We start from the raw sequence: 19,349 nt of genomic DNA on the forward strand, positions 1-19,349 counted from the left end.
ACATCCTGCCATTCAGCCAAGAAATAGCTTGCGGGACACATGGCTTTTAAAAGAGATGCAAAAAGCTCCTCACACATCTCACCTATCCCCCCAATAAGCAATTCTGCTTGCTGTTGCCTGTTGCAGTTGGCCAGTGATATTCTACCTCCTTTTTAATCTAGCTTCTAACGGGATGTGTTGAATTTTAATTAATGTGAGCCAAACAGAAACATTTTCCATGAAATACACATTTTATTGCTTAATATTTTACTACTCTGAGTAACTTTGAAATGTGCCAGGAATAGCAAAGCTCACTTATTTAGCATTTGTGCTGTTAGACGAAATACACGTCTATAGATATGAATCTTACAGACAACTGAACTAAATGAAGATATGTGTCTTTAAACAGCATTCTCTTTGCTTTCAAATATATTAAGTTCCTAACTATGCTAATCTGCTTTTATGGAGGACTGAGTACTCTTCATTATTTTGTAGAGATACATCCAGCACTTGAATTGAGTTTAAAAAAAAAGTGGAGTGTGGGTCTGTCTGCAGCTGGAGGCAGCAGGTGGTGTCTTAAAGGTGAGATATTGCCCATCAGATAACGTGTGGCACATTACCTCTCCTGGAAGACAAGTGCATTGTGCATGTGAAGGGAGCAAGATGTGCTGTTTCTTCTGGACAAGACAGAAATTCCTGGTTTCACTGATTTCAGAAACCAGGATCTCTGTTGGAAGGAATGCTATTTTCATTCTTACTTACCCCTACACTCATTCACTATTTCTACCATGGTGTGGGGAAAAATGACAGGGGAGATGCTACAGGAACTCTCTATCACCAGGAGATCCTCCTAAAGCTCTGCAATTCTGTAATGAGGATACTCCACTTCTTTAAAGTGGAAGACCACAGCTCAGTCCCTTGAAATAGTCTCACCATTTAAGAACTGGCATCTTCGCCCCACCTTTTATTTGCCCTTGGTCCTTTAGCCTTTTTTTTGAGTCGCTCTGTATTGACTATGGCAAAAATCCATAGGCTTTTGCCAAGTGTGCAAAAATTTTGTAAAAACAGTTGTTTGTCTCTGTGAAAGACTGGACTGTCCTTCTGACAAGTGTTCTGCCTGTTTTCTGAGGCGCTTCTGGTTTCTCACGGCCAGCAGCAAAGTCCTTCAAAAATCAACGGATGCCACCCACTGGTGACTCAGTTTCTGTCAAGTTTTCTGCATTTACATTAATACTCCTGTCCAGGCTTCCATTTAGGAGTTGCTTATGGATTGCCTCTTCTTTCACATTTCTGTTTCTTATGTTTAGATTGCCATGAGCTGCTCGCTAGAGGAAGGGTGCCTAGTCCATATTACACTGGAATACCTCTAGAGGCTCAGACTGATGAGCATAAAAGCCTACAGACACCTGACAAAAAACGCAGCGAAACAGTGACTGTGTTGTTCATTCAGATCAATATGTCAAAATGTGTTTTTACATCACAGTGAACACTATTGCCCTGAAAAAAATTTGTAATGAGTCCCAGGGTTTCAGCATTTTGTTCAATGATTTTGGAATCGGCTTACTCAAAGGTTTTCTGACCATTAGTAGATCATTTATCCGCTCCGCATTACTTTCTGTGGGTGCATGGCCATCCTGCTTTGCCACATTGCCTTTTTCAGCAGTTTTACTAGACTAACAGAATTTTCTTTTGGTGGACTCTAGGGTGATTTGTGGGGTCTTGTGCTAACTTCAATTTAACACCTAAGTGCTCATCTTCTCCAAGTATGTTATAGTCAGCTAAAATGCTTGGGAGCAATCACAGAGACTTTCCTGTTTCTTTCAGGTACTGCTTTGAATGTTGCCTTCCAATTGAAACCAGAGCTTGTACAGACCTGTGGCTACGGGTGCGTAGAATTCTTGTAAAACAACTATAGTAAACTTTAAGTGATGACATCTCTTATTTCAGGGGTTCCTTGTTGACTGACTGCATTTATCCACTGGTCTCATAATGATTTCATTGCACATCTGCAGTGCTTGGTTGCATCTCTCCAGTCTAATTTTGCTCCTTATCAGTGTTGCACTGCAGCTGGCTCCACAATCCAGCTGGTATCAAATTAGTCATTGATCTAATAGCATAGTTGCAAATATAGCATTTGAATGCCTGGCAGCCTTCTGCATTGCCAGAACACTGAGAATCTTTAGATCTGCTTAAGTCACATTACAGATATCTCCTTCTTCATTAAAACCTTAAATTCTCAATGGTTTCAGACACTGTATTTAAATTTCAAAGGTAACTGCAATATTCAATCTGTCTGCCTGGCTCTTTTTCTCAAGAACATTTTTCCTTCTATTTTCATGTTGCCTGTTACGCTACATATGTTGCACTAAAATGCCTACATTTTCAGCCAGTCTGCCTCTGCCCTGCTTCATGGGTTCTTTTGACTTACATCTATGTGTGTGTTCTGCTGTTTCTGTTTTGGCACTTCTCTGGTTAGTTTGGCCACTGTCTGGAGGCATATATTAGATTGGCTTTACTGTAATGTCTTCCCTGTGAATGGGAACTGTGTATTTCACAAGTGATCCTGCGGAAGAGATACAATTAAGAAATGTTTTATGTCTCCAGTTACACATGGGTGCCCTAGTTCCTGGCACCATACCATATCCCCTTTTTTGTTTCTGGTATTGGTTAAGAAAAGCTTTTTATAGCTTTAAATTTACTTAGCATTATTTGTATCATTCTGATAAATTCTTTTTAGAGACTAAAACATTGTTTCTGTTGCCTCAAGGCAAAGCCTTTTTTTTTTCCTGGAGTTCCAGTTTTCCTGGTGCTCAGAGTCTCTGCTACCTATGTCCTATGATATTTAGGTGGTTTTTACCCAAGTAATCACAGACAATTTTTTCCTTTCTAATGTGACTATTGTCTCAGATCTCATATGCTACATTTGGGGAAATAAGATGGAAGAATTTAATATTTCTGGTCTTAAACTGGCTCTATTCACTCCCTTGATTGATTCTTGAATTTTGGCAGGCCCAGGGAGCCCAGACCAACAGTCTTCATCTGCAGTGAAACCTGCTCCCTTGTGTCCAATCCTCTGGGCTCCACGAGTTAGTTACCAAACTACTGTGTGTATTCACGAGTTGAAGAAGAACTGCTGTTTGGCCATATTTACAAAAAAAATCAACCCCTATGTTTATTAAAACTGAATCAAACATGTATCTTCATACCCATTCTAATTTTTAGTAGACCTCTTCAATTTTACCCTCTACCTATCAAGGAAACTAACTGCACAGAGACTATAAAGCTCGTACAGCACAACGGCCATAGCATTTAACCATTACTGTGAGTAAGAGGGAATGGACAGAAAGGCCCGTAAGGCACGCAGAGGCAAAGGTGGAAAAGAGGGGTGATTTTCATCACCTTCATTATTCTCTCTCTTTTTATTTATTTATTTGTTTAATTATGTATTTATTTTAACAATTACTTGTTTCAGTCTCTGGTGTAAACATCTTACATATTCCAGTAGATAGCTAACAGAGACATCTAAAAACCACAACTGAAAATTAAATCAGGTAGAAGTTGTAAAAGTAGAATTTTTCTTTAACCCAAGCTTAAGCAAGAAGGAAACGAAATATTTTCAGAAAGAAAGTTTTTCTACTTTCTTTTTTTTTTTTTCTGGGACCTGGGGAAAAAAAAGGCAAAAATCTTCCCAACTCACACTCTGAGGCATTTGACTATTGACTTGCTGCAAAAAAATGAACCCTGACTATAAATTACATACCCTTACTGAAAAAGCAAAACAATAGAGACGAACGTTTTGAGGCAGCAAAGTGGGATCCCATGACTAACTACTTCTCACCTCTGATGGTGTTTATTTGATCTCTCCACACATGTTAACGCGCTAACAGATCTTAGGAATTATTGCTCCACCTGCATAGCAGACACATAGTCCTCCTTGATGAAGGCCAGCAAAACCCACATATGTCAGTCTCAATACATCATTCAAAAAGGCTAATGTTCATCTTTAGAAAGTTACCACCTGAAAAACTCAGCAATTTTGTATCTATCATCTCCCATTTCTAAGAAAAATCAACTGGTAAAGCAGAGATGATCAAACTCCCGTGTAATGTCTGTCAAAATCTGGATGCATCACAGCAGGGTTGCAAACTGGAATATCGCAAAGACATGACACAATGGTACTAAAAACCCCTCTTTTCATGATAACTGAGAGTCAGTGAGAGGTAACGTCGAGTGAGGCTGATCTTCATAACTTCTTTATACAATCAGTGGAGAAAGAGATAAGAGAGAGAAAAGGTCTCTTCTGAAACTATTTCAGAGTGCTCAACTTAAGCTGCTGCTCTGAATCACCTAGCTCCTTTAGTAGCCAAAATTAGTCTTCACAGGTGACCCCTTGTCTCAATGTATGGGGAAACTACAACCTTCCCCATAGCCTTCCCTGCAGCCTGTGACCGCGTGTTGCTGGTCTGCTCAGTGACACAGCTAGAGTATGTCCCACCCATCTGTAACTGCACCCGTCATTCTGCAACAATGGGATGTGAAGGGCGCCACTACTGTCTTCCCCCCAGAGCATCTCTCCATAGAGCCACCTCTAACATTTATAGTTCATGATCACTGAAATTCTAAGGTAACCATGTTTTCTGCAATGCTAAAATATTAGCGCCCACAAGAAATTAAGAAGCAGCACAGGTGTTTCTCCCTGGCCATAGGAGGTGGCTGGAGCCTACCCTAGGACCCCATTGAACCTGATGCAGCCACAACTGCAACTACGAATGAAATCATACTGATTGCTTATTTTACCTTGTTAGAATGAGAAGTTAGCACAAAATGCTGCAGCTGTTTTTAGTATGATGCCTTAAAAATGTATACACGCAATGTAAAAACTTCACCTAACCTTAAGTGTATAAAAAAGTTACAAATATAGACAAATACATATTTTATATTGATATTTTATGTATTTTCAATACATAAATATTATATAGAATAAAAATATGAATAAAATACATACACAAATAGAAAATCATGAGTTATAAACTCGTATACTTCACTGCAACTTATTTTTTATAATTTAGATATGTATGCATTGAATGTATTGCCACTGCAAGGTTATTGAGATTTAGTGAGTTTGGGTTTTATACAGAAAACCTGCTACAAAGGTTTTCTGTGTTCATTTGTTTTTTATTTATTTTTTAAAAAGAAACATTACAGAATCAATTATTTATAAGGTACACTGATGAGGAGTAATTGGGAAAGAAAATAGTATTTTCTGTATTATGTTTATGAAGAAAAACATCACAGTTAAAGCACATAATTCCTATAAGTTTAGAAAAAATAGGAAAGTATATTAAAAATTGGCAACTAACATAAGGAATAGGGTAATACTATTGCCGTGTATATTTTTGTTAGTGATTTTTTTATCTGTATCCCTGTAAAAAAGCCTAATCCACCAAGCTGCTAAAAAACCAAGAACATGTCCACACACAACTTCAAAAGTTATGTTGTTGTTGTGTTCTTAACCCTTCTAATTTTATCTTACTTCAATCTTCCACTGGTGAGACCAGTGGAAGGCAGTTTCAGAGCAGACGCACGCACAGACACGCCGCACAGAAGGTGGTTTGTCACAGTGTGGGGCTAAACCTGTGGGACTCCCTGAGACAGGATGCTGTGGCTTCTGCAAGGTTATGTAGGCTCAGGATTACAGGACAACCTCATGGAAGAAAAATATCTGGAGACCTGCATAGGACACATTATTCTCTGTCCGGATAGGGCCATTTTTATGTTATATAGTCATTGTATAAGATCTTAAAGGTAGTACATGGTTTCACAACCCAGAACAAAGGCTGTGAAATATTACACTAAAGGTTCTGAGATAGTGTGAGGAAGTGTGATAAAGAGAAACCAGTCCTGCCTGCTTTGAATTTCTTTATTTTTATAGAGCTCTGACATCCCTTATTTGGCTTTATTGTATATGAGGCTATATGAGTGAATTGTGAGCGCAAATTTACAAATCACTTCATGGGATGTTTTTAGTCAGCTCATTCATATGAACTTTCACAAAATCTGCTGTAATATATTAAATACTAGCATCAGAGTAGGCAGCTTCTAGGACTCTGCACTGCTTACATGTGGTCTGCATGTGATCCAGTGTGTCAGGAAACAAGAAAATACAGATAACCTAAGCTCCTTTAGACAAATGGATATAGTTTTGAAAGGTTGTGCTAAGAACAACATAATTGAGAACATGCCCATGTTTTGGAGCCTCATATGGCCTCTTTACTCGGTCCAGGGTATTGAAAAACATTGCAGCACTGGTATTGCTGTCCCCAGTGTTTGACTGCACGTATAACAGCACAAGTATAACACCTTTTCTTAGGCATTCTTGGTCCAGTGATTAGGCCAAAGTGCTGCTATACTTCAGCTATTCTTGCTTGCTCTTTAGAGAATGTGAATAATTTAGTATATTTGAAACTAATCTTGAGCCCTTTCTACCTTGTTTGGACACTAGGCAGTCCTAGCGTATAGAAAGCAATGAAGGTTGTAACTTTCATCATCCTTTGGGGTGAATCAACGTGCCATGTCCATTTTTTAAAAACTAAAAATGCTTGATGGAGAGAAAATGGCTTTGGGCAATTTACTGCTGGACAGACGCACTCAAACCGCCACAGCTGAGCGTGCCAGTCCATTGCTTCAGTGCTGAATATTTGACAACACTTCAAGGTCTCACTGCTTGGGACCTTATCCTACCATTTTACACCAGCAAGGGCACAAAGACAGAGCATGTGGAGTTGACTAAGATGCTTGACGTGATGACTGTAAATTGTCCACGTTTTGCAGCTGTAGGAAGGAATGGTGATGACAGCTATGTGGTACACATTTACTTGTGTTTGAAGTCGAATGCCTCTTTCATTCTAGACACACTGCTTTAATCTCCCAAAAGCTGTGCTGGCTTTTGCTACAAGCTCAGTAAATACTGCTTTGCTACAATGTGAAGTTCATCTTCAATGTCATGCTGGGAAGAAATGGGAGAAACTCACTCACTCTTTGTGAAATGCATGAAGGCAATTCTTGCAGAAATACAGGGAGTCTCCATAGAAATTACAGCACTGCCTTTAAAAACGCATGTTTACATTTGAAATATATTATGGAAGCAACCAAGAAAATGTAAAAATATTTTTCATATTCTTTCTTTATCCGTTCTCTAGACTTACTTTGTAATTCTGTAGACATGGTAATCAGTGTTTTCCTGTTGTAATTATATAAGACATTAAAACTTATAATTTATCTGCTTCAAGTAAGACTTTTTGCCAACCATAATTTTCTTTTCTGCTTTTTAAAATACAAAATTTGCCAGAAGTAGCAAGGAATTTAATCATATTGCAGAGTTAAACATATGGACCACTGAAAAATTAGCTGGTTGTTATAGGATGTGTCACAAAGGAGTTTTCACTCTGTTCTCCAGTGTAACCGAAGCGAAAATACTTGTGTAGAAAAAGTTAACCAATTTTATCACCCCTGCAATAAGAGACCAGGAAACTTTGCTGTGTCAGGTCCTGAACTCATTTAGTTGATGTTCCAGTAGCAGTCAGATTTTTACTGCTGGTTGCGGTATCGGGCATTTTTGAGACCTCTCATACAAACCAGTTCATTTTCCTACCTAGTGTGGAATGGCATAGAGGTTTTTAATCTGCTGGGGAAAAAAACCAACCAGCCGACCATATGGAAACTACTGAACTTCAAGAACAACCGTAACCGAAGTCAGAGCTTTCTGCAAAACTTAGCTCAGTCAATTTTACTATACATAGCAGTTAAAAACATACTATAATGTCAAAGGCAAGGAACAGCTTCCATTGAGGCATGTCTCAATCCATGTATGTAGAAATAAGAAAGTGCTGTAATTTACTATTGCCAATTAATATCTCCATTGATGTTATTTGGCAGAATATTCTTTCTCTTTTTAAAAAAAGTGTTACATGTGCTTTGTCAGATAAAATAAAAGCTTTCACATTGTGACATAATTTGCTAATAGCATTAGAGTCATATTTCAAAAAGGTGGTGATTTTTGCAAGTTAGCCTAAAAGTTTATTAGCAAACTATAATGACTATTCTGATTGCAATTAAAAAGCCCTCCCAAATGGGTCAACACACCTAAGTGCTATCTGCAATCATTTAGATTTTAACAACATGGTTATTAGTTATTATCAGGCTGCACAATGAGATATTGATTACTTTTAACCTTTAGATCTAAGAATTCAGGAAAAGCCGAGGTAGTAGCACAGCCTACCTTTCCTGTCTGGTAAACTTATGGCCTTTAGTGGAATTCTAATGATTCCTATTGGCAAGGCAAATCTGAAATTAGTTTATTCTCTTGGCTCAAACAGAAATGATGACATATCTAAAAATACTGCATACATAGCAGATTTGTAGTTACTACCTACGAGGGGCTCAATCCTGCAGTGTGCTGAGAGCTTCCTCCGAAGTAACCATCACCATCTTCTAACACTGTTTTAGCAGCTCTGTGCAGGCACTGACAGATTACCCGACAGACAGAAGGCATCCCGGACTGTGCAGAATACACGGTGTAGGAGCAAAAATCTTCACATTTTCCAGTTTATAACCAATCCCCTAAGCATATTGTCCAAATATATCACTCTACAGGCTGTTAAACTTTTAATAAGTTTTCTTTATACAGAAAATCTGCTTGAAATAAAGACTGAACTCAATGTGGCTTCACTAGGTGTGCAGGACTCGTTTTAAATGGAAGAAAGTAATCCAATTAAACTAATCTGTTTTACAAGTTAAAATGATATGAAGCACATTAATTGATCCTTAAAGGCTGCTGCTATTTGAGCCCTCTCTCTGTTTGCACAGCATTTGGAACCGCTTTGCCCATTTGTATCCTCTAAGAGCAGAGAACTCAGTCCCCCCGTTCAGGAGAATTATGGGCAAGAGAAACATATAACTGTTATGTGTTAGATTAATTTGCAGAACACTTGGCATTATTATTGCCAAGTAGTCAAATTGTTCCAAGTTGTTCCGGAAGGTTGTTATTAATAGTATGTTTTCTGAGGAAAGTTCTGTCTACTTTTGGAACTGCATTTCTGTTGCCAAGGAAACTCCTTGAAGCACAGCATTCTAGGAGCACACTGCTGCTTTTGTTTGCCAGTATCCTATTCATATCATCTAAGTAAGCACTTTACATACTTCAGCCTTCAGTTTCAAATGTTTAAGTTTTTATATATTTATATTACCGCATTAAATATAGTTTGCGCTTCTTTTTAAACTCGGGGACTCTTGTAAGATTATTTTAACGGTTGCATTAACGGACAGGACTTCTTTTTTTTTTTTTTCACAAGTTTGCAATAAATTAGTTTTAATTTGAATAATAGCTCCATAGGTTATAGCACTAGTCCTTAAGTGTTAATTATCTTTTCACTCTGAAATTAATGTAGTCATTTCCTACTGACTCCTCTACACCATTATTGAAGTGCTGAGGAAAACATGTCATTGAGTTCTGAGCCAGAACTGTTGTTGTGATTAATCCTGGTCACATGGCCAATCTCTGCCAAAAGGAGATCACTGAAAAAAGGTGACAAAGACAGTGATTTCCTGTCAGCAAAGAGTACGACAGGGCTGTCTAGAAGTGATGCAAATGAGGGAAACTTTCACCACGGTTTGTTTGATCCACTCAGGGCCACAGCACGCTGAGCCAGCGCCAAAGGCACAATGGAGCAGCAGCACACCCAGAGGAGAAAAGGAACTGCACCTTCCGAGGAGGGAGAGCTTCCAGTAGGGAAACAAAAACTGCTGGGAGACTTTTTCCCCCCTCAACTTTTTTTGAAAGGTATCCTTAGCTTTTGATGTGCATTTTCATGTTATTTAATACAGAGAACCACTTCCCTTTGCTGAAATAGTTTGGCAGTTAACCTGCTCAAAAGCCGTGTCAACTAAATGTTTTCCAAATCTTTGCGCTACTACAGAAGGGTCTTTTTCCATCTATCACGACCATCGCTGCTGAAGACTTACTAGTGCAAGACTTACAGCTTATGCAGTTTGTATTAAAACCACCACACATTACTGGTAATCAGACAGAAAAATATCATTTCTTTTATTTGATATTTTAAAATGTTTAGTTAATTTTATTCTGAACACACTAACAATTTTAACAATCATACTGTACTTATTTAAATGGGGTTTTAATCTAACACAATTAAGTTTTGCTATTAATCTTCTGAGGAAAATGGAAAGGATTATCATTAACTTTTCTGCCTAGTATACTCATTTCTAACCTCCACAGTTCCTGTAAATACTGATTTGCTTCATTTTTGAACATTCAAGGTACAGAATTACTCAAGTTCCCACTAAAGGGCTAATTAGCAGAGTTTAAATTCTTTGGGTTTGATCCTCCAGTAACGGCATATGAATACAGCTGAAGTCAATGCAACTTCTGTGTACTTAGAGCTTATGAGATCAGGCTCACATGCAGTAGATTAAAATGAAATAAACATGATACATTTGGCATTAAACTGAGCTATTACAGCAGTACAAAGAAGCGAGACTCCAAAAACATGGAAATGCCCCTTTTAATTTTTTCTTCGTTAATAGATAAAGCATTAGAGGACAAATAAACTGTCAGCAATTCATTCCGTGACTGCCATTTTATCAAACACTAGTTGATTTTCAAAATCATTAGCTAGTTTAAGACTCCAAAGCTGAAATCATTTAGGGCTATGGGGGAGCACAGTGAGCAAAAATAGTTCTCTCTTTTTGTCAATCTTTGCACTAAAATCTAGGAAATCTAGAGGAAGTTATACATACATATTCAGAGTTTAAGAAAATAAATAGGGCTGTGCTGCTCCTCTTACATTAAGGGAAAAATAAAACCTAGTTAAAGAGAGATAATAAGGATCCTAATAAAAAATGATGAAGCTCCTGGAATATTACAAAACAAAATTAAGCTGAGAGTTGACTTAAATCTATATTAAATCTGAAAATAGAGTTCTGGGAAAACAGTCTAACCATGAAAATACATTTTATTTTCCCATATGCAATTTTAGCAGTTATATATTACGTTATGCTGCTTTAATGTATGCTTTTCCCTTCCGATTTACCTGTTTTATCATTGCTCCTTCCCATTCATAGACTCCTTAGGGGCAATGATTACTGTTGGTAATAGGGATACCACAGCAGGTTCCCTGGCAGAGGCGGCTTGCTGAGCTGGCTCAGAGCTGCAATTACTTGTCAGCTCAATAACTGAGAAGAGGGATCTGCGGGTTTAGGAGAATCCACCAAAATGCAGAGGGTGCAATTAGCAGGTTCACATATGAAGCTGTAACTGATAAAGAACGACTGAAGCAAGACCTGTGTTTTCATAACACCCCACATCATTGAGGAATTCTGATAATAATAGCTGCCTGAATTTCTCTGTGCTACAGAGAAATTTCTTTCCCTACAGACCAGAATGGCTGTGTTCACTGTGAAGCGCAGGCAGCGCTCCTGCCCCTTAGCTGTGAGCACCAGACCATCCACGACTCTGTATAAAAGCCTCCAAATAAAAAGGGTGTCACGATTGATTAGAAGAGAGGTTTACTAGGCTAGTTTTATAGAACCGTTAATACTGTTTTTGAGGGCATGATTCATTGTTACGCGGATCTCTGAAATTAAGGATGATAAAGACCTAGTGATTTATCTGATCTCTCCTTTGCTAGTGCAGAATTGTTCCCTCAATTACATTTGCTAATGTTTTCTTTTGTCTACTTTTAAATGTCTGAAATTACGGGGCTTTCAACACTTCTTCGGAAGGTGGTTGGCTGGTGTTTTGTTTTTTTTTTTTGAAAGGCTAATAGATCTTAATGGTATGCACTCAAGCTTTTTACGTCACTTGCAAATACTCCTCCTGCTTTATGGACACTCCTTAGTCATCTCTTAACCAAACTCCACACTTCTAGTTAAGTCCTTCCTTCAATCCTTAACAATTTGCTTGCTGTTTCACTAGACAGGTGTATGCAGAGAATATTCACCGCGGGAGGGCAGGCAGTCTGTTCCTACCCTTCTTCAAGTGGTTTTGCAGTGACCGGATAGGTACTTTTGAGATGGGGGTCTATTAATGACTGCAGAGCAAATAAGCTGCCTGTGCTCTGGCAGCAGTGCTGGTTTGTCTGTGCTGCACAGGCTCAGCTACTCTCTCTGGCATGAACTTTCTGCTTTTGGAAGTGTCATGCCTATCGTAATACAGAATTTCATAATATTAAGAGACTATTACTTCCCATTTTGAACATACAATATTCGTCATTTTGCTACCATACCATACTGCAAACTAATTCTTAAATTATCGCCCTCTTCTATTCTTCTCACCATGCATTATTGTACCAGCGTTACCATCTATAATTATTCTTAATGGTTACATTTGGATATTGGAAAGGGAAGTAACCTTAATAGCACCTAAAATACTCAGGCTGGCTGCTTAAGCTTTGTTCCTTTTCATACTGATGGATGGATTGTTTGCTTAAAATGTATGTTTATTGATTTCTTTAGTATAGGACTAAAACTAGTAGTTAGATTAGGCATGGTACAAGCTGGTTTTATAAGGACAGGCACTACCAAAACATCTTATTTTAGATTCGCAAGAAACTTTTTACCCATTCATGACATTGTTTATTTCTGAGCCTAGCCAGGGCCAGGACTGTTAATGTATGATTAAGTCTGATTAAGTATTTAGAAAGGTAGGAAAAAGACATTAGCAAAAATAAGAAATAATTGTCAAAGCAAGAAATGAAGGCCACTGAATTGAACTCACTTGCAGCCTAAAACAGTTTGGACCTGAACCACATTTCCATTTATAAACATATTTTAACTCATGTGACAATCCTTTCTCACCGGTTGTTTTAAATAAAAGAACTAAAAGTAGAAAGAATAAAAGGCAAGACGACCATCAAGAAATTAGGATGCCAAAGCAAGAAAAAACAAACTATATTTAAGAAATTATCAAATCATGCAATCAGAGAAGAAAGAAAACAACTTCTATTTGACCTTGAATGTACCACTTATTCGATAAGAAATAAAAAAAAGCTAGAGGGTAGTTGTTTCTTGTCATTATACTGTTGCTGATTCTGTGGTTAGTTATTAATTTTATTTTTTATGATTCACAATCTGCTCTTTGAAATATGCCATATGCTCAAAGCAATTCAAGGATGACAACTGTCAGAATTACTCCAATAAAAATTGCCTAAATGAGGAAGATTTACTGCAGCCTGATATTTCTGTCGAAAGCCCCTCCTTGCTTTCCCCCACCGCCCCTCAGACCCGCAGACTACAGCTTCTCAGACACACAGTGAAGCTTGAATCAATTTTAGGATCAAATCACACATTTTGGGTAACTTCTTAAAAGTACTGTCTATCTAAAAGAAGTGATAAAGCTTCTGGGCTAAGGCTGCTATGATAAATAAGAGAAACTGTGTGTATATGTGTATGCATGTGTATGCATGTGTGTGTGTATATATGTTAGATGAAGAATCTATGCTCAATATGCAAGTTCATAATCATTTTGCTGAAATCACAAGCAAGTGCGATGACTTAACATGACAATGTCTGCTTTATGTATAACTAATAAAAATTAAATTGGAAGAGTCCTGTATCCTGGCAGCAGCAAACCAAAATCAAGGCAAATTTCTTTCTTTCCAGAAAAGGTCTGAAAGGTGGATAAAAATCCAGCTGAAAGCTCCAATCAAAACACATTTTGTTAAATGCTACCATTTCATTTTTTCCTTCATTTTGTTTCAGTCTATTTATTAATGCAGTTTCATTTATTTCTATTCATCTTGAAGACAAATCTTTGTCCTTCTATAGAATTACACCAAATAGAATGTGATAAAGGGAACTTTCTTGCAATTATGATGTCGGTGCAGCCTGTCAGCGCACAGGGGATGGAAATGAGGTTGGGGACAGGGAAGGGAATTCTAATAGACACCATGATACATACAATGAACGCAGCGATATCCTGTGAGAGAAAGACTTGTCAAGCTAATCAGATCTTCTATAGCTAGGTAAAGGCAGTAACGGTAGCGCTAACCTTGTAAAGATGCTGCTGCTGCTCCTCTGACATCATCAGGTCATGGCTGTCCATCACGATGGATTCCATGTCAATCAGCCAATCCCAGAGCTCCTGGTATTCTGAATCAAAGTCCAAAAGGCTGTAGATAAGGAACAAAATGTATTATGCATAAATACTGTGTAGTTGTTAAAATCTTGTATTAGAATAATATATTCTTGAAAACTCATGATGTTCCTAGTTATATTTCTAAAGAGACATTCTGTATTTATACAGAGTGGATGAAAATGAAAACTGAAATCCAATTTAAGCCAGTGCCATGACCTAAATTCAGCGGCTGATGCCAAATCCTGACAACTGTTGGCATACTGCGTTTGCTTCAAAAATTTTGAAATGGAAATCCCCCATAGATGTTGTTGTTTAATGGTTTTTGAAGTGCTGACTTTATATTGAGCAAACTTATGCAACAATCATCTTGATATAATTCATATAAAAATATTATTTTCATCGAGAAATGACTCAATCCATTCAGCCATCCCTCTGCTGTCTGCCTGCCTATCTCTGTAAATATCCTACGTTTATTTTCATGGATGAGTAGCTAGCATTTCAACTTAACGCCTTAAGATAGGCTTGAGTGAATATGGTAAGCCAGTGAGAACTAAGGCCAGATACAGTATTAGACAGGTGTTCCCTACAGACATGTAAGAAACAAAGGTAAGGACAGGAAGTCAAAACAATGAATCCTTGAATAGCCAGCAATCATTAAAATTCAAAGGAGGATCACTACGGTTTTCAACAAAATAAATCATTAGAATAAGGAGCTTAAAAGGATTAATGTGATTCTCTATTGAAAGCCTAGTGAATAAGTAAAGCATAGATTCTTCTAAAACACTGTGATACAAGACAGAAGGTACATGCTGAAAATCTGCACATTCGTCAAAAAGATACCCCTTGAAAAGGGATCTTCAAACTTGCAAAATTGGAACTAACAAAAGCCTTGTCAGTAGTATCAAAAAACCCCCATATTGATCAAACAATAGCGCATGTTCCACTAAAGCTAATTTCTCCAATTATTAACAACTCTTTAAGCAACGTCTTTAAAAAACTAGGAGTCTTTCATCAGAGAAACAATAAACTAAACTTGTTTTTAATGTTATTAATACTATCACAGTTTCAGTTGTTATTAACTAGACTACCATATGCATGGCAATTTTGAAAGCTTATAGATAAAGTTGTGACAAGTAGAACTGTCTTTCTGGAAGCAAGCAAGCAAGCAAGAAGAAAGCATTTGCCTTCTGTGGTGTTACTTTCAATGAGTTGACGACAATGTATAATGCACAAGTGTTGATTTCTGCTTCTGAAGTAACTCTCTAGTTTAATCCACTGTACTTAGTATACTTTTACTCGATAATTTATGAGGTGCACTTACTTAAAATTGCCTGCTGCCCTGAGAAGGTAAGCAGTGATGTTATTATAAAGAAGAGCAAGCATAAAAGGGCAAGTTATTATTGCTGAAATATAATAGCTTCATTTGGAGTTCAGGGCTTTTCTCCTGTTATAGGAGGTATTCGACTGAGATATCATTTTGAAACTAAAATAAAACTAAACTCCATTTTGAATGGTATAATTGCAGTGATACTGAATCTTTCTCCCTTCCTTAGAAAACCATATAACCATTCTGTATCTTCAGTATCTACTGCCCCTTTTTTTCCCTTCTCTCTTATCCAAATATTATCCCAAGGCATAAAACTGACAGGCATTAATTAAAACATATGTTTTATGACATAAGAGACTAGATTTCATTTCATATAAATAATTACAGATTCAGTTGGACTTGGCCAGTTTTTACCAGTGAAAAATCTAAATCAAGATATGAAGATGACAGGAATCAAAGCCTCCATCCAATGTTCGTGACCTGCTACTGCCAGAATGGGATGGGATGCCTTTAGAAACTGCGCCAAGAAGTGAACTGGGATTTTACTATAATGGGCAGAACACGTGCTGGATCCAAACACCTGCTTTGCGTCTATAGAACCACATCTTAGTTACAGTCCTACTTTGTCCATTTATTGGTGTAATAGAATGAATCAGTCCTTTAAAGACACAAAAACGCACTTTTCCCTGACCTTTATAAAACCCAGATAAGCACTAGGAAACTGCTGAACATTTTGATTTCTAGCTAAAACATGGCTAAAAAAATTATTTTAGCCTGGAGAAAAGGAAGCTGAGGGGAGACCTTATCGACCTCTACAGCTACCTGAAAGGATCATGTAGCGAGGTGGGGGTCGGTCTCTTCTCCCAAGTAACAAGTGATAGGACAAGAGGAAATGGCATCAAGTTGTGCCAGGGGAGGTTTAGATTGGATATTAGGAAAAATTTCTTCACTGAAAGGGTTGTCAGCATTGGAACAGGCTGCCCGGGGAAGTGGTTGAGTCACCATCCCTGGAGGTATTTAAAACACATGTAGATGTGGTGCTGAGGGACATGGTTTAGTGGTAATGTGGCATTGCAAAGTTAATGGTTGGACTTGCTGATCTTAAAGGTCCCTTCCAACCAAAATGATTCTGTGATTCTAAAGTTCTAAACAGGAACTTAAACCCAAAATGAAGAGTGAGAGAAACAGGATTCATTGGAAAAAGCCTGGGAAGGGATGCAAAATGTAATGGAGATTTTCCTCTCCCCCCACCCCCCCAGTTTACAGTCTGTGTCTATTTTCTTTTTTTTTTGGTTTTCTGCTGTGAAATAAAGTCATCTGGGAACATTTTTAAGCAAACTGTCTATGGCAGTTATTTGCCTAAGCCTGAAAATAGTGAAGTTAGCCTACAAAGCATCTTCTATGTTGTTGTGTGGTTTTTTTAGATGTGATTACAATATTTTAATAGTTCTAAAATAACTCTGTTATTTTTTAAAAAAAGAGAAAAAAAAGCTTTGTTTTTAACATGAATACCTCACATCTAAATGGATGCATCTACTGATTACTATTAAGTTACTATTTGGAAGAGGATGTAAGTTACTAAACCCCTAAAAAGATATTTCAGAAAATCCAGCAATTGTAGGATCAGTGACAGGTTAAGATTAAAATGTACCTGTTGGTATTTCTGTGGTATATTGAATATTTCTTTTTTTATTCAGAATCTATTTTTTCTGGGCTTAGCAGATCTTTTTTTCATACTGCCACAGGCAGAATCAGGGAAAGCATAACTTCTGAAATACTGATTTGTGTTACAGATGCAAGAACTATAGAAAAGATCTAATTACGGTTGATTACCCAAATCCACCAATCGCTAAAAAAAGAATAAATTGGGTCATATGTTTATTGCAAAAAAAGATTCTTCCATTAAAAGTACCCAAACATTAGCCAACAAGAATGCTACAACATCAGCCAAAGGGCAGGTAACTACAGCTTCCTTAATATAGGTTTGTTGGTTAATAAGCTAAAACCATTAGCTACATAATAACTGCAATGACATTAAGAAGTATATTTTTATCTTGGTAAACAGGGAATCAGATATGCAGAGTTGCATGTCTAATCCCTTGAACCCTAAACATATTTCTTAAAATGTGGACATCAATTTATTATTTTGAATGAAAATTCATGAGCACCTTTCTCATGAGAAAACCAGTTCGTCTGTGGCATTAATAAATAAACAGGAATGTGAAGCGATTTCCATCAGCATTTTTCCCCATGTTTAACACACACTTCCAGTTTGTATTATTTCTTTGATGGTATAACTCACATGGTATTGAGAAATACTGTAAACACACTGGTATGCTTAACAAAAAAATTCAGACAGACAAAAAGTTCTTTGAAGTTTCTGGGTCATCATTGTTTGGAACTCTTTTCCATACACATGTTTTTATTAGAAGGATATAGAAGAAATCAGAGTTGTGACCTTAACAGCTTTAAAATTGCTTTATATTCTATGCATACTTGAAGCCCCTTTTAATGCACTTATCTCAAAGCCTCATCTGTGAAGGCCCAATGATGACAGGATCCCAGGATCTCTCCTTCATGTTGTGCCATGGTGTTTTAAGTATTGTAACCATATCTCCCAATAGTACCTGTATAAATTCTGCCTTGGCTTTGAGGGGATGATATATCTTCACCCAGATCTGCTATAACATTTTGCAGCTGCTCTCAACTGCCCTTGGTTACGTCTTGCTGCCTGGCTAGCTGGTGTTCTCCTGCAGCGGGTGTTCAGTCTCTTCTCTTTCATTGTCCCTTTAGCCATTTCCATGCAGATACACGAGAACACTCTCTGTCGCTGTTGTAACAGCATCGCTGTTCTGCAGGAAATCTGTTCTTTACACACCCACTGGCATCACCCTTTTCTGCAGATACTTCCCTACCTATCTCAGTCTGGCTACTTCCTACACAAAGTCACCTCCCAAATCTTTCCCCCCACTATATAAACAATTTTCCATCTACTACAGACGCTCTTCTTTCTCCTAGGCGAAACTTCCACAACAGCTAATGGATAGATACCCTAATTTTCCCAGTTGTGTAAATGGCCCCGTCTCTGTAGAGATCTCAGTCTCTACTTAGGTCATCCTACGGTGGAATTTCTGTCCCCAGTTTTTTGTCCCCAGTTTTTATGCAGTAGGGAAATGTTGTATCATCTGTATTTTCAAAGAGCCGAAAGGCATTTCCATTGTGTTCAATACAATACCTCAGACTAGTTCAACTGGAAGTTTTCCATCTGAATTCAGCCCACCCCAACTTCTGTAATGGCTGAATACATGGTATTGTATTTGTCTCCCTCTGGTCCTTTGGCCCATTAAGCCACTGCTGAGCCTCTAGGAGCTGGGATAGACATAAGGGCCCAGAAAGGTGGCCATGACACAGAAAAGGTAGGGAAAACCAGTAATTACCATTTCCAGTAATAAGCATGTAATTACAAGTGCAAACAAGTGCATTTAAGAGCCTTTTTGCTTTACACAAATGGTATGTAGAGTTACAAACTGGATTTTTCCATGAGACTTAAAGCTTTACATCCCCTATCCTCAATAAAATCAAATGTTGTTGATGTCTTACTGTCTTATGTCCCACACAGAATTCCAACCCTAAGTCTTGCTCACATTCAGCTATGGCTGAGAAATTAGACGCTGGTTTTGAACATGTAGCCCCCCGTGCACATTTATATACACACCAATTCTGAACAAATTATTTTTATGGTTGGCACTAGCTGCACTGTCGTGTTTGAGAATCTGACAGATTTCTGCATATGTAATCAAGATCTCAGTAATCCTACATAATTAGCCCACATCAACTTTTCTAAAACAGTCATCTTTCTGTATAATAAGAGGGGATGTTTACAAGGCTCATTTA

General features: G+C 37.7%; 1 protein-coding gene across 5 annotated transcripts in view; it reads right to left on the reverse strand.

Annotated features, from left to right (window-relative positions):
• AKAP6 (A-kinase anchoring protein 6) overlaps window positions 1-19,349 on the reverse strand; it is a 292,117-nt gene that overhangs the window by 69,527 nt on the left and 203,241 nt on the right. For all 5 annotated transcript variants that reach the window (XM_054199824.1, XM_054199826.1, XM_054199825.1 and 2 more), the window contains one exon: window positions 14,042-14,162. In XM_054199824.1, the coding sequence (XP_054055799.1) occupies window positions 14,042-14,162 (121 nt within the window). The remainder of the gene's footprint in view (window positions 1-14,041; window positions 14,163-19,349) is intronic.

Source organism: Rissa tridactyla, chromosome 4, assembly GCF_028500815.1.
Source record: "Rissa tridactyla isolate bRisTri1 chromosome 4, bRisTri1.patW.cur.20221130, whole genome shotgun sequence".
In the NCBI taxonomy this organism is placed as follows: domain Eukaryota; kingdom Metazoa; phylum Chordata; class Aves; order Charadriiformes; family Laridae; genus Rissa; species Rissa tridactyla.